Genomic DNA, 14084 nt, shown 5'->3' with positions numbered 1-14084 from the left:
AAGAGCCGTTCACTAAAACAGCGGTTTTCTGCAAACCCCATAGACTATAACAGGTGTCCATTGGTTTTCTGCCATGTTTGTACTGAAAATGGCAAAGAGAAAAGTCCTCCACGCACGACTTTCCTCTCTACCGATTTTCAGCACAGTCTCCAACAAGATGTGAACCTAGCCTAAGTCCCCACGTTGAGGAAACGCAGCATTTTTTGTTGCGTTTTTTTGAGCCAAAGTCAATAGTGTCTACAAAAGGAAATATATAGGAAGTTCTTATACTTCTCCCTTCTGGTTATTCCACTCATGGCTTTGGCTCAAAAAAACGCAACAAAATAAAACTGTTTCCGCAACGTGCGGCTTTAGCCTAAAACAAGATAGTAGTAATATCCACCCTCATTACAACACACAGAACAGACTCTGGGACACAATGGATACAGAGAATGAAAATGCTTCAGTGCAGGGACAGTAACGTTTTTGGGGTCGGACTCTCGTCAGTATGCCATCACTCTATAAGATAGGAAAACCACTTTAATAAACTCATGCAACAGTACAAAAAAAAGGGGATAACGTTTACACATCAGTCATAAAAATCAACCAATGAAAACATGTACAGTCATAAGAAAAATAAAAGAACAGCAAGTTAAAAAAACTACCTTTATTTTTTATTTCTTCAGTTACATACTTTTTAAACAGGGATGTATTCATTATTTTAACATTCAGGCAATGTTGACTTCATTAGTATAGACAGGGAAAAAGCATATAAATGCAAAACATCGTTGGCTTAACCTGAACATACCTGCATTACCTATTATTGACCAGTTTTGTGCTGCCAAAAGAGATTTCCCCTTTTCACGGCAGTAAATGGAGCACTTAAATATTGCTAAAAAGCAAAATGTCTACATACTGGTCATTGCAGCAAATAAAGGGTTTTGTATTTAAATATCTGAAGTCCACAATTGGATTAATATACACATTTCCTTGTTATGTGTGATGAGCTCAGATCATATAAACACTGTACAGGCCAAATAGCTTCTTCTCTCCACACAAAAGAAAGATCTACCCCCAAAAAAGAAAAAAAAAGAAAAAAAAAAAAAAAAAAAAACCAGAAACAAAATAAACAGATGTAGTATAAGAAACACAAGTTGCTGCATGTATTTACAATATGGTGCAACAAAATTTGGTCAAATACTGTAGAGACAGAAGTGATTTCACATTAGAATGGCCACAACTCTCATCTTTCATAACGAAAAAAAATATATATGTATTTATATATTTATATATATATCATTCTTGAGATTAAGACAATAACACAAACAAGGCAGACTGAGAATTGCAGTATGGATATTGTAGATGACAGTGGGTTGAATTCATGTATTTGACCAATGTAAAAAAAAAAAAAAAAAATTTACAGCGACAGTGAAAATAAACAACCATCAGATCAGTAATTTTCAGCGTTTTTATGTGAGCGCATAAACCATCAAAAATAAGCACTGCACTCTTGGTTGTTAACCAAAAATAAATTACAAATTACAATTAAAATCCCTGTAAATGCAATAATGAACTCAAAGATGTGCATTTATTTATCTGCAATACACATTGTTTAATGTTACCACAAACCAGACTTAAAAAATAAATAAATTAGCCAAAGGGTGTGCACGGAAAGACAAGAAAAAAAAACAAATAATACAGGTTCGATCTAGGTGAATTTTTTTTTTTTGTCTTTTTACATAAATTAACCAGAGTTTGGTCAAAATATTTGTTCTAGCCACTTCCCTTCAAAAATCTCGTGAAAAAGTCGGCTAATTTACCAGCTTAACAAAATTAACCAGGGCTTCAGCGCTCAGAAGCTACAAAGTTCTGTGTCAGAACATTACTGCTGGACTTTAACAATTTTGAGGGGGAAAAAAATACAAAAAGAAACAAAAAAAAACACAGCACTTCCCCCATTATGCAGACACTTCTTCCATAACAGAACAAAAACTGATGGAGAATGAAGTGTCCAGCTAACGCTTTCCACATGCTCTACAACAACTGCAAAGTTGGGTCAAAGCGAGAAAAACTCTGAAAGCACCAACTAACTGTAGGCATATGGAAGGCAATGAAGCATCCACTCCTTGCCAGAGTAAAATGGGTTACACTCCAACCACGTGACGTATCCGGAGATTTCTACTAACGGAGTAATAAGCTCTTCTGCATCAAGCAGTAACAAAGTGCTCTCCAGCTAGACTAGGCATAATTCAGTAATTCTTAACCCCCTCTCCTCCATGTAGTGTTTATTTTCTTACATCAGTTCAACAGTTTCTTGACAATGAACGTATAATTTTTCTAGACATTACCAAGAAGCACGCTTTTTTTTGTTAACAAACATTAAGGACTTTGTGCCCTTGTGGCTTCTACTTCTCTCTATCACTGCAAGAGGTACAACATGACAATTTGTATTTTTCGTAGGAGTCTGTATCCAACTGCTTTGCTCTAATCCCCAATCCCGTCCAGACAGGCTCGTCCTCTGTACCTCTGACCAGTGGCTGTACCATTGATATGGTGGAGAGAAAGGTAATGCCGATAATCGGTTAATGCAGTACCATTTCAGTAATACTGTAAATCTTTGCCAATATCAAACTGCAAATCTCCAAGGGTAAGACTTTTAGTGTGTTATATTAAAGCTTTAGCAAACAATCCTTATCCACTATTTGCATGTGTAATGGCCTCTTGCCGAGTTATCCAACTATTAACAGCTCGCAGTTCCCAAGGGTGGTGTGACTACATTTGGCTGAAGACAGGTATTCACGTCTGTACCACTTCATTGGTCCATTGAAATAATGCTAACATGACAAAACTTTAAAGCTTCTAAAAGGTCGGACATAAGAAAATGTAAGACAATCAAACAGAAGCATGGGAACATGATATTTCGTAACGGGGAAAGACATATGTAGAAGAAAAAAAAACAACATGTGGTCGTTGTGGAGATGACTTTTGTAATCACAGGACAGCAGATGAACAAGTGAGTAATTCCCCATGGTCTGCCCTTCTCCAGAGTCATTTGTGACGTTGAATAGTTTTCCTTTTCCTCCTCTTGAAAAAGCAACAGCACCTAAAAAATATTAGAGGAGGATTAATAAGCGCAACAAAAAGACAGCACCATGATATGGGCGACATGCTGGATGTATAGCAAGTGGACTTGTCATGCACCACAAACACGGAATTCAGTGAATACCACTATGGTGAACATAAACCAACAACCTCAGAACAAATGTGGAACTTGTGGACGGCAAAAATAAATAAATTAAAAATCTGAAAAACTGCCAACTTTCATTTCGGCTTGGAAAATATGAAGTTCTCAGTGCACAGCCTATAAGTGGCCACATTTGGTCACCATGCTGATCTACGCATTTTATTTTTTTTTTAGGTTGCTCCCTACCCTAAAATAAAGTAGCAAGAGGGCAGGAAAGAAAAACTTCCCAAAATACTTTCTCCCTGAAGTCATGTCTGTTCAACTTTTTGTTCATGATTTGTGAAATTGCTATCACTAATTAAGAAAAAATAAAAATATATACCGTATATACTCGAGTATACGCTGACCCGAATATAAGCCGAGGCCCCTAATTTTACCACAAAAAACTGGGAAAACTTATTGACTCGAGTATAAGCCGAGGGGGGAAATGCAGCAGCTACTGGAAAATTTCAAAAATTAAAATGGTTGGAGTTTTTGGGTGCAGTAGTTGCTGGGTGCTGGGGAAGGGGAGGGGGTGTTTTGGTTGTCTGTCTGCCCCTTCCCTGAGCTTGAGGACTGTTTTTTCTTCCCCCACTTGGAATTCAGCCTGGCTGAATATAGGGTACCTGCAGTGCTCCTATTAACCCCTTCCCGACGGAACAGGAGCACTGCAGATACCCTGTATTCAGTAGACTGGGAACTCTCAGACACAGGGATACCTAATGTGTTTGTGTTTCACAGTCATTTTCTACTTTTATATGTATTCTAGGGAAAGGAGTGATTTAGAACTTTTTTTTTTTGCACTGTTTTATGGGAGATTCTATATATTGATATTGTGGCTGGTCATAGACTACCCCCCCCCCCCCCTTAAAAAAATAAAAATAAAAAAAATAAATATATATATATATATATATATATATATATATATATATATATATATATTTATTTTTTTTTGCTGCCTCTAGTATAAGCCATGGGGGGTTTTTTCAGCACAAAAACTGGGCTGAAAAATTCGGCTTATACTCAAGTATATATGTGGGGCATTAGCCTAAAACAAGATAGTAGTAATATTCAAATAATATCCCAAACTTTATATTTATTGAAGGGCAGACTAGAGCCCTCTTCAAGGACACCATATGGACAGCCATCAGGATAGTTAACTCTACATTTCAAGACAATCAGAAAAAAAAAAGTTTCCAATGAAACCCATGGAATCCATTAATATTCGGTTACAAAATACTGGCAGGAAAGAGCCCTAGAGACAGGCCATTCAGAAAGGGGACTCGTCTGCTGGAATAAGATGAATAAGCCTAAAGTGTGTTCCTACATTAAACTATATTCCTACAAAGCTGTCAATGTGAATGGATCAGAAAAAAAAAAAAAAAAATTGTCTTTAAATATGTGAATGTAGCCTTATATTAGCCCCATGGCTCATGTTTAATTAAGTTTTATTTTATTTATATGGCTCATGTGAAACGCAGTGCTACCGTTTAGTTTTGTAAAACAAATGATGATACATGTACTAAGTGATGATATCATAGCAGTAGTAGGTGAAACCCTCTGGCCATATGAACAAAGCCTTATAATATGTGACGCTCCCTCTCCCCAAAAGAGAAGCCCATTATTAAAATGTTTCATCAAGATTTGTCAGTATCCTTTGAGCTGATCTGACATAGTTTATCCTGAGTGTTATAAATGGAGGTTATGACAGTAGTGTGAACAGAGCCTTACCAGTATCTGCCTTGTACACATAAACCTTGCTTAGAAAATGGAGAACTTCATGGATCTTATTACATGCCTTAAAGACATTCTCCATGACGGCTCTGTGCTTATATCCTTAATACTATTTTAGGTTTCTGTTCCTTGATAGCTTGAGGTATGTATGTGACACCATCCAAGGCTTCGCAGCATACATTTTAAGAAACGTATCACAGTAAGACACAATGGAGGAGATTTATCAGTCTTAATAAATCTGTCCCAATGATTGTAGCAGTGAGTGCTGAATGCTGGGGAGATAACAATCCCTAGCAAACTTAAAGATAAAAACAAAAAATAAATCTAGATTTTCCATTTATAGCATGCAGTCCATGTCTACAATTTAGTGGCTACAGTTTTCAGCATTAGAAAAACAATTCAGTTGTCAAAGAGCAACAGATGCTAGAAGCATTGTGTAACAGATGCGCATAGAAACCAGCCTCAGCCTGTCTCTTCTGACCTAAATATGGCAACTGAAAGACCAGCCTGAATTCAGGTCAATAGAAATGCAGCGCTCACAATGATCATAGATTACTGTCATCTATTCTCGTAAGTAACAGGGCCATGGACTTAAACAACACATTATAGGGGTGTCTTATATTACAACTGGAAGCATTAATGTTGTGTTCATTACACCATGGTTACTCGATTGGAGAGCACAGGTAGTCACTATGTTGCATACAAAAAATTAAAAAAAATAAAAAAGCGAGCAATGCTTACGATTAGAATAAGTGGGTGCAGGAACAAGAGGCAAAGCCAATGGTGTTTTGATCTGCTACACAGTTCCTCATAGTGCAAAAGTGTCTGCATCCCCAATTACCGAGCATGTGGCTGCCTACCGGCAAGGGGCTCCCGATAGTCACAGGTTTCATACTTTACTCCTACTTAAATCACTAGTAAAATAAATATTTAGTGAGCACTACAAAGGTAACAAATTGCACATTTTATTCAGAAACTTAATATGAAGCTCCTGGACCCCCATTACAAACTTAGTTATGGGGCCCCTGTCTACCAAGTGCCATAGAAAAAAAAACTAGTATATATAAGTGACAGAGGGACCTTTGAGGCCCCCCCCTCAGGTTCCAGGGCCCAGTAGCCATTGCTACCTCTGCCCCCGGTATCCTATGGACCCTGTGTTGGCAGCCACCTAATAGAGAACAGAATGGTCTCTTGGAGGGGAGGTCCAGTTTAGAAATGTATTACTTGTACTACAAAATGTATTTATTAATATTTTACACCACTTCTTTGGCATAAAAGTCTCAAATTCTGTAAGAGTGTGGGCAATGGTCAGATTTATGATCATTTAGATCAGTTAACAAGCCCTGTAAAGGTCATTGATCAGGTAGAAATGGATAAGGTATAATGACCAGAGGCTGGATGTGTAGCAGGGACATTGAAACCCTGGCATGGAAGGGGTAGAACAGTTTAATCCCACTACATTATAAGTATATGTCAATACTCAGCAAACTGGATGGCTCAAAATCTGGGATAACTAATAGGCAAATGGTAATTCTACCAATTGTACATATTACGTATGATAAGTGGCTACAGTCCCCTCTCTATCCATCCAGTTACAGCCATGTTTCCTGATACTATGGTACATGGTCAGTTATATTGGCCCAAAGCCTAAGTTGCTACAGGATTTGTTAAAATGAACGGGACCGTAAGAGCACATTTTCTACTGCTAATGTAAAATAAAACTCAAGCTCACATGATCAACCAAAATAATTAAACTGGACTCTATATAAATATGGCAGTGGTGTAAGAGACAGAGAAAAAAAAATAGTACATTTTAGAATGTGGATTTTGCACTTGATCTAGATCTCAGGATCTAGAAGGATCATTTTGAACTACAAGATAACCTGGTGGCAGATCAAGGAAGCAACGGAGAGGAAGTTGTCATAGAAGAACATTACGTGTAACAGGCAAGTGTGCACAAGACTCTACTTCACTGACACAAACACAAACTGCAGCAGGCAAAACAGCTCCCGACACGTAGAACAGAAAAGGATTAATGTTATAAATATTAATATGAGATGTTATGGCAATAATGGGAGAAATCTAGGAATGTTTCACAATGGATTTGTGACAACGGAGCCTGTTCTGCCTGCCTCTGCATATGGACAACTCACCACATGTTCAACACTTTCTGGCAGCTATGCAAGGGGAGAACACAAGGGAAAAAGGAGAAAAATCAGACACAGAGCTACATAGCACCTCAAAAAAATTAAATGACTGTCTGCTTTTTTACATATGTTGTATGTAACATATACTTACTCGCTTTATCAATCTGATCATCCCTAAACACTCATTATAGGCCAGACCCTAAGGCGTTCGTTTCTTTAGTGTTATCTGACAAATACTTGCTCATAAAGGGAACATTGTAAATCCAAGAAAATGTCCATAATAAAGAGCAAGCAAAGCTACTAAATGTAACCATGAGTGATCAGATATAAAAGACAAAAACCCAAGTGCGAAGTATTACCATATACATACAAGGACTTCTGCCTACACATACGCATGTCCTTACTAAAGAGATCATTTGTCATGTGACGGGTCTCTTTGGAAAAGAGGTCACTTCACAAACTCACAACTATTTGTCATAACGGGATAATATATCAATCCCTCTATAAATTTATCAGTCTCTCTGGTGTAGAGAAGTGATATTGATTTGGCACAAAGCCCATTTATGTGCTAAACATGCACCACAACCCCTATTCTGCGCCTCGCTCGTCACATTGTGGGCAGTGATGCTTCAGTTTCCCGGTGCGAGTTATAATAGAAATCTACACCAATTCTTAATGCGGATAGCTCTCCATTCTGGCAAATGGAAACCTCCTCATAAATTAGTCAAGGCCTTTTTTAACATTGGCGCACAAAACTGCAATCTTAAGTCTTCCACGATGTTTTCAAGAGAAAGTTACTTTCAGAATTGAAGCTGACCATGAATGTACGTCTAAAGCTGACTAAAACAGATGATTTTATAGCAAAAACCATTGGTTGTCAGGCAGAAACGTAATCGTGTTAGAGAAAGACACGCAGCATCATCTGGAAAGAATTTTCACCCAATAGTAGTTAGTCCAGGAAAATGGTTTCCCTAAAAGACCTTTCCAGAACATAGATTTGCCTTTTGTCTGGTGTTTGAACGTGTATGGCCGAAGTAGACATGTTTACAGCTGTGTAATGACGGATTCACAAGATCCAGCTCATTCCACAGCCATCCAACCATTAACCTTCTTCTGCCTAATGTGAATGGCCACCTTTTCTACAGCCATCTGAGCAAGTCAACATACTCAGTTGGTCAGTTTGCTGCTCATAAACTGCGTACTTCAGTACACAATGATTGAAGGACATTTGAGGGCTGCTCATATGATGGAAATGACAGAGGAACTTGGGGTGGGCTTCTTGCCTCAAATTCCTTCCCACTTTCCCCTCCTCCAGCTTTCACTCTCTGCTTAGACTGAGATGAATGGGCCTAACTAGGAGTAGCTTACACTGCGGTTCTATGACAGAATCCAGGGCAATGCTGAGCAGGTTCCTTATGTTTTCAGCATCCTAATGAATTCAATGGGAAAAAGATTCAGGGCAAAATGTGGCACCAATTTTGAAGTGAAAATCACTTCTAAATAAGCCCCATATTTCACTGTGTGAACAAACCCTTAGGCCTCATACATACGACTATGTGCATAGACAGTGTGCTTAGCCGTGTTTTTCATCCATTCATTTCTAAGGTCCCACATACACAGCCGTGTACTTTCAGGAACCAACCAATCTATGGGGATGTGAGCCATGAGCAAAACTCAGGACAGGTCCAATTCCTGTCCATTTTGTGGACTGTGCTCACTGGCCCCAATGAAGGGGACTGCTGAAGCACGGCTGGTGCAAGGGTGGCACACATGACATCCGTTTGCTGACTGTGCCGTTCAATCACAGCCGGCAACACGCAACTGATTGTGTGCACGTTGCCTTAAATGGGGATTTCTGCTATGGTAAGTGATAGCATATAGCTAGCATATGGCACAATGTACTTATTCATAAGGGTCTGACAGCTAAGACCCAACCAAAGTCTCAAAATGAAGGAGCAGAAGTGTTGGTTGAATACTGTTGCTCCTTCAAAGCAGCACTCCCAGCTAGCTTTAGTGCAGGGAACTAAAACATAACTGGAATTGAGCCATGTTTCAGTTTTCTGCAGAGCTGGTTGCCCACAGCCCCTCTGTCCATGGCATAGGCGACATGAATACTACTTCTCTCTCATCTTCATCACCACTAGGGGTACCAGAGATCAAAAACCTACCCTGTTAGGCTATACCCTAGCTATATGCCATCATATGAAAGGATATGCCTTTAAGCAGCACTACTCACTCATGAGCACAACAGTGAGCAATATCTGTAAAGTGGTTCTGCTATGGAGGCATTGAGTCTCCCTCACAGACATTTCACTGTTGGCACCATCTTGGGGATATAACCACGGCTGGTTTTGAAGGTGTGGGCAGGATAGTAAGAACTGGGGCCTATATTATACAACGGTTTCTTGTACGATTTATGATTGAGGTTCCTAAACAACAACTAAATAGTATTATACTGTAGCTCTTAAAAGAAGCTTAGCCAGCCTCTCTAGTTAGACAAGTTTGAGGGGAAAGAAAAAAGAAAAAAAAATCAGGCTAGAAGTATGTACTTACACAAGCCTCAGGTAAAAGTCATCATAAAACACTCAGCTTACATAACATAATAATTAAAGGTTTTTAAGCTGCTGATATTGCACATTAATCCGCTAGTGCCGACCTCCGATAATAACAGGTAAGAGAATTGAATACTGCCAAGTAAAAAAACAACCCGTTCCCTTAATTTAAAAGAAATGATGCCGCGAGGAATAACTAGTAAGAATCTGCTTTCTACAGTGCTCTAACATATCCTGAAGGAAATGCACCAATTTACTTTAAGAATAACCAACAATAAAGCGCAGTCTGCATGGTCAGTGACTAGCACAGTGTAGGACATACTTTGTTTCATCTAGGACTTCGACTTCTGCTGGGGCCGTGATCGGTGCATTTGAGTGTCCAGCGGTTGGGTCGTCTGTGTTCAGCTCACCATTTGTTGAACTTACAACCTGTAAAAGACAAAAAGATGGCATAAACATATAGATCTGAATGTGGGCATAACCCCTAGGTACTCCAAAATTATTAAAAGGCAACCAGAGGTTTTATGTGCTTCAATACACACTGTAGAACTTTGTGAATCCCCTTTTCAAAAAACACCCAGGATGACAAACACACAAGGTAACACAATCTGATTAAAAGCACCACAAAACAGTGAACAAAGAAACAACCCAATCCCAGAGCCCATTACCAGTACCCATGCCAATTCTGACTAGTTATTTTAGATAGATTTTAAGTATAAGGACCTGCTGTGCTTCATTTACCCCAACAATTTGTAGAATTTTGCATCCAGAATTACTTGGTATCACTTAATAATGCCCCGTTAAGGAGAGTCTCACCAGCAAATTCCGCATCAAACCACAGTGTATTGGTAGGAGACATTGTGCTGAGGACCGTCATACCTTCAGATTGTCCCATACATGCAGCACTTCTTTGAAAAATCCAGATAAGAAACCCAATTGAGACCGAAGTGCCAGAGTCTTCTAAGGACTGTGTATTCAGGTTTGTAAACCTGAGGCCCTGGTCTACCCTCAATGCAATTGGATCTCATTTGCATATTTCTAAAAAGGCCTTTCCAAGGAAATGGTGAATCTATTGGTCTAAATGTATGACGGTGCTTAGCATAATATCCCTTACAATGCACAGTGGCTGGTGACAGACTCCCTTTACATTACAAATCTGTAGCTCACCATAAGAAACAGCGTCACAAAATGGGTCTATAAAAGGTTTCACCCTTCAAAGGACATCTTCAGTAGATGCCAGTTGGACAAGCTCTTCCTCCAGAGCCAACAACATGCATGCAGTTTGGTCAAAGCAGTAGGTTTTCAATAGGGAGCATGTAATATGCCATTGCCACACACCCTGCTGACATCAGCTTATCTATATGGAGAGAAATAGGACTGGGTATGGTAAATTCAAAATCCCCAATCCTTTAGTTCTCTGACGTGTCTGAGGATAGTCAGGAGGCTCCCATACACATTAGATTGATGGTGAACTTGGAGGAAAGACACCCAAACCTGCCAAAGTGGACGGGGCCTTCACAGGACAATTGTTTGGGTTCCATGCAGGCTGTCAGATATTGCACACATTTCTGAAAAGATACCTATACCTTCCTGTATAACATCTGTGTCGTGTAATACTAATACTTCTGGTTTTCTAACACTTCTTTTTTTAGTGATATTTGGAAAAAGCTGTAGCCATCGCGCCAATGTTCCTATGCCAATGCATAATCCCTTTTGTAGAAGCTGCTATTTACTCAGTAAGGCAAATACACGAAAAATGAAATGAAAAAGACTCTACAAGCCAAAATACGCTGAGAGCTTGCCAAATTGTTGTAATGTACTATCTATGAGAATAGAAGAGAATGCATTAGTGGAGAAGGTACACTGGTGTTGGTTTTCATTAATTTAGGTTTTGGAGCATTCCCTGTAACACTTCTATTTGCAGTAAATAGAGTCATCATTTAAAGCTTTATACAATGTCATCCAAATGCTGAAGAGTTCTGGCAAAATATCCTTACATCCTAAATGGAAGTAATGTACATGTGCAGTGAAGCAAGGTGGGAGTATTGTCCTCGGATTCATATGAGCAATGTGTCTGCGACCAATGCAGCTGGAAAGGATTCCTAATCCCGAAACAGATGAACATCTTGACAAAGATATATTCCAGATACATGGCATGGTGGCGTGCAACAAGTTCCCATTAAAGGGAAAGTGTCAAGTAGTATAAGGCCACAAAACCACCAACATGCCGTTAAGGTGGTGGGGTTTGGGGCCCTAAACCACTAACAATACCAGATCCTATTTCTGTAGAAATCAAGGTCTGGACTTCTGCTCCAGCTGTTTTTCTAGTTTTAAGGGAAGGGGTCTGCAATTTTTCCCCATTTCACAGGCTTCCCTTTATACAGTGTGCACATTAATTTTTCATGCAACAATGGAGTTTATCTATGGGATTCTTGGTTTTGAACAACTCAGATTTGTTAAAAGGTAACTCCTGAAAAATGCACATGAAGCTTTACATTGTCCCCAAATAAATAAATGGACTGTCCAATTAATGGATGGAAAGTCAGGATTATTCACCACCACTCTTTGGTCACTTTCTGTTCAGACTAATTGACGATTGTCCCTTTTATCTGGACTATCACCCACGGCCACCATCAGAATTCATTATATAAAGCAGACAGGCCCTTTAAAAAGCCACATGTTAATGATTTTTTTTTCGTTCCATTGCTTGGAAAAAGAAAAAAAACAAAAAAAAACCCCACAAATGTTTGTGTGTAATCGAACAGAGGGACTAATTTATCAGTATACGCAAAGGTCATCCCTATATCCTGTATAACTAATTAAAACCAGCTTAGGGCTTTTCACATCTGCGCCCCGGGTCTCTGCTTTCAGGTTGACCTGCAGGCATTTTTCAAACCCATTCATTTGAATGGGTTTGAAAAGTGACCGGTTGTGAGCGCCGGTGAGCGTTTTGTGCGCTTCGCAGCGAAACAGTTTTTTTTTTTTTCAACCGGACACAGAGTCGGACATGCAGGACTCTGTGTCCGGTTTTAAAAAAAAAAAACTGTTTCGCCGCTAAGAGCAAAAAACGATCACCGGCGCTCATGGCCGGACTCGGCATGACAGGTTTCCGTCTTCTGCATGCACAAGACGGAAACTGGAAGCGGAGACACGAACGCAGGTGTGAAACCAGCGTTAGTCTAAAGCATATTCAGTCTTTCAGACATGTCTTCGACATGCTGGAAGGAAGAAGAGTCTTTTCTAAAACTTGTGCTCATACTTATTAATAGCATTTTCATATAATGGTGACATTAAAACCATACTAAAGGTGTAAGCTTTTAGGGAAGAAAAGAAAAAAAAACTTAAGTACCTAAATGTACTCAAATTCTCAGCAGATGAAGACACTATAGACCTTAGTTATACTGCTTTTTTTTTTTAAATTCATCTTGAACAGCAGCTTTGTTTTGATGGAGACAGGGCTTGCTAAATAACTTCAGTTTCCATGAATGTCTTCCCATCTCATATACTGCCTTGTTTTAAAGCTCCCTGCACACGTGTCTATTACAAGATACAAGGCAGTACTGTTATTACTTCTTGTATACCCCGCTATTCTTACACTTTTACACTTTCTGACACTGTCCAGCAGTTAAGACACAATTCTTCCAAAGACCAGGAGAGAAGGGATAGGTCACATAGGTGAGAAGGATAAGGGGTATGTAATGTGTAACATTTAGTACTTTAGGGAGGGGTATAGGGGAGATAAGGACATGTTTAGAGAACATGACATGATGCAAACTAGGGATAAACACCAGGGGCTGTGGTCATGTCAGACTTACTTTTCAGAGGCATTTCAGAAACAGGCAGTACATTAGTACCGTATAGGACTACATTACTACATGCTAAATGGTTACCAAATTAGTAAGTGGTACCAAATGGTATACATGCACCAAAGGCTGATGACCAAGCATGCCACATGGAAACTTCTATGAAATTCTATACTGGGGATGGGGGAGTTACATGTAACAAATCAGATCATCGCTTCTGTATTCTAATCTGCAACACTCCTCTGTCTGCACCGAGGAATATAATACAGACCCATGAGGGCAATGGACATAGATTTCTCACTTGGAGAACAATTTGCCATTCTACAGATGTTACATGAGAACCAAATGACTCGTGTGGTGCAAAACATGATAAATCTTTATTAGAACAAAAATGATGACAGTCAGAGAATACAAAACCTTAAAAACAAAAGGTGTTTCCAATCTCTGTATTATCATCACCACATCATCTTCTTATTGTTCTAATGAAGGTCAAACAAGTTTTTGGATGTGTGATCTGATCCTGCAAGTGTCTTTATGTTGTGTATTTTAATTATAAGAAATAGACAGTTCTCTGCACTTTATGCTGAAGCCTTGCAAAGGCAATAAATATCCTTCCCACATTGCTGGGTGTGACATGCTGTAAATG

At 39.2% G+C, this 14084-nt stretch overlaps 1 protein-coding gene across 8 annotated transcripts in view; it reads right to left on the bottom strand.

Moving 5' to 3' along the window:
• Positions 1-528: 528 nt before the first annotated feature.
• CSNK1G3 (casein kinase 1 gamma 3) overlaps positions 529-14084 on the bottom strand; it is a 107914-nt gene continuing 94358 nt past the window's right edge. For 2 of the 8 annotated variants that reach the window (XM_075272357.1, XM_075272395.1), the window contains 3 exons: positions 9958-10064; positions 7090-7113; positions 531-3082 (listed from right to left, as the gene is read on the bottom strand). In XM_075272357.1, coding sequence (XP_075128458.1) covers positions 3028-3082; positions 7090-7113; positions 9958-10064 — 186 coding nt within the window. In that variant the 3' untranslated portion in view covers positions 531-3027. Of the gene's footprint in view, positions 3083-7089; positions 7114-9957; positions 10065-14084 lie in introns of all 8 variants that reach the window. The other 6 variants (XM_075272373.1, XM_075272413.1, XM_075272364.1 and 3 more) reach the window with 5 other exon arrangements.

This window comes from Leptodactylus fuscus, chromosome 1, assembly GCF_031893055.1.
Source record: "Leptodactylus fuscus isolate aLepFus1 chromosome 1, aLepFus1.hap2, whole genome shotgun sequence".
Taxonomy (NCBI): Eukaryota; Metazoa; Chordata; class Amphibia; order Anura; family Leptodactylidae; genus Leptodactylus; species Leptodactylus fuscus.
This window is presented reverse-complemented; position numbering and strand designations above follow the sequence as displayed.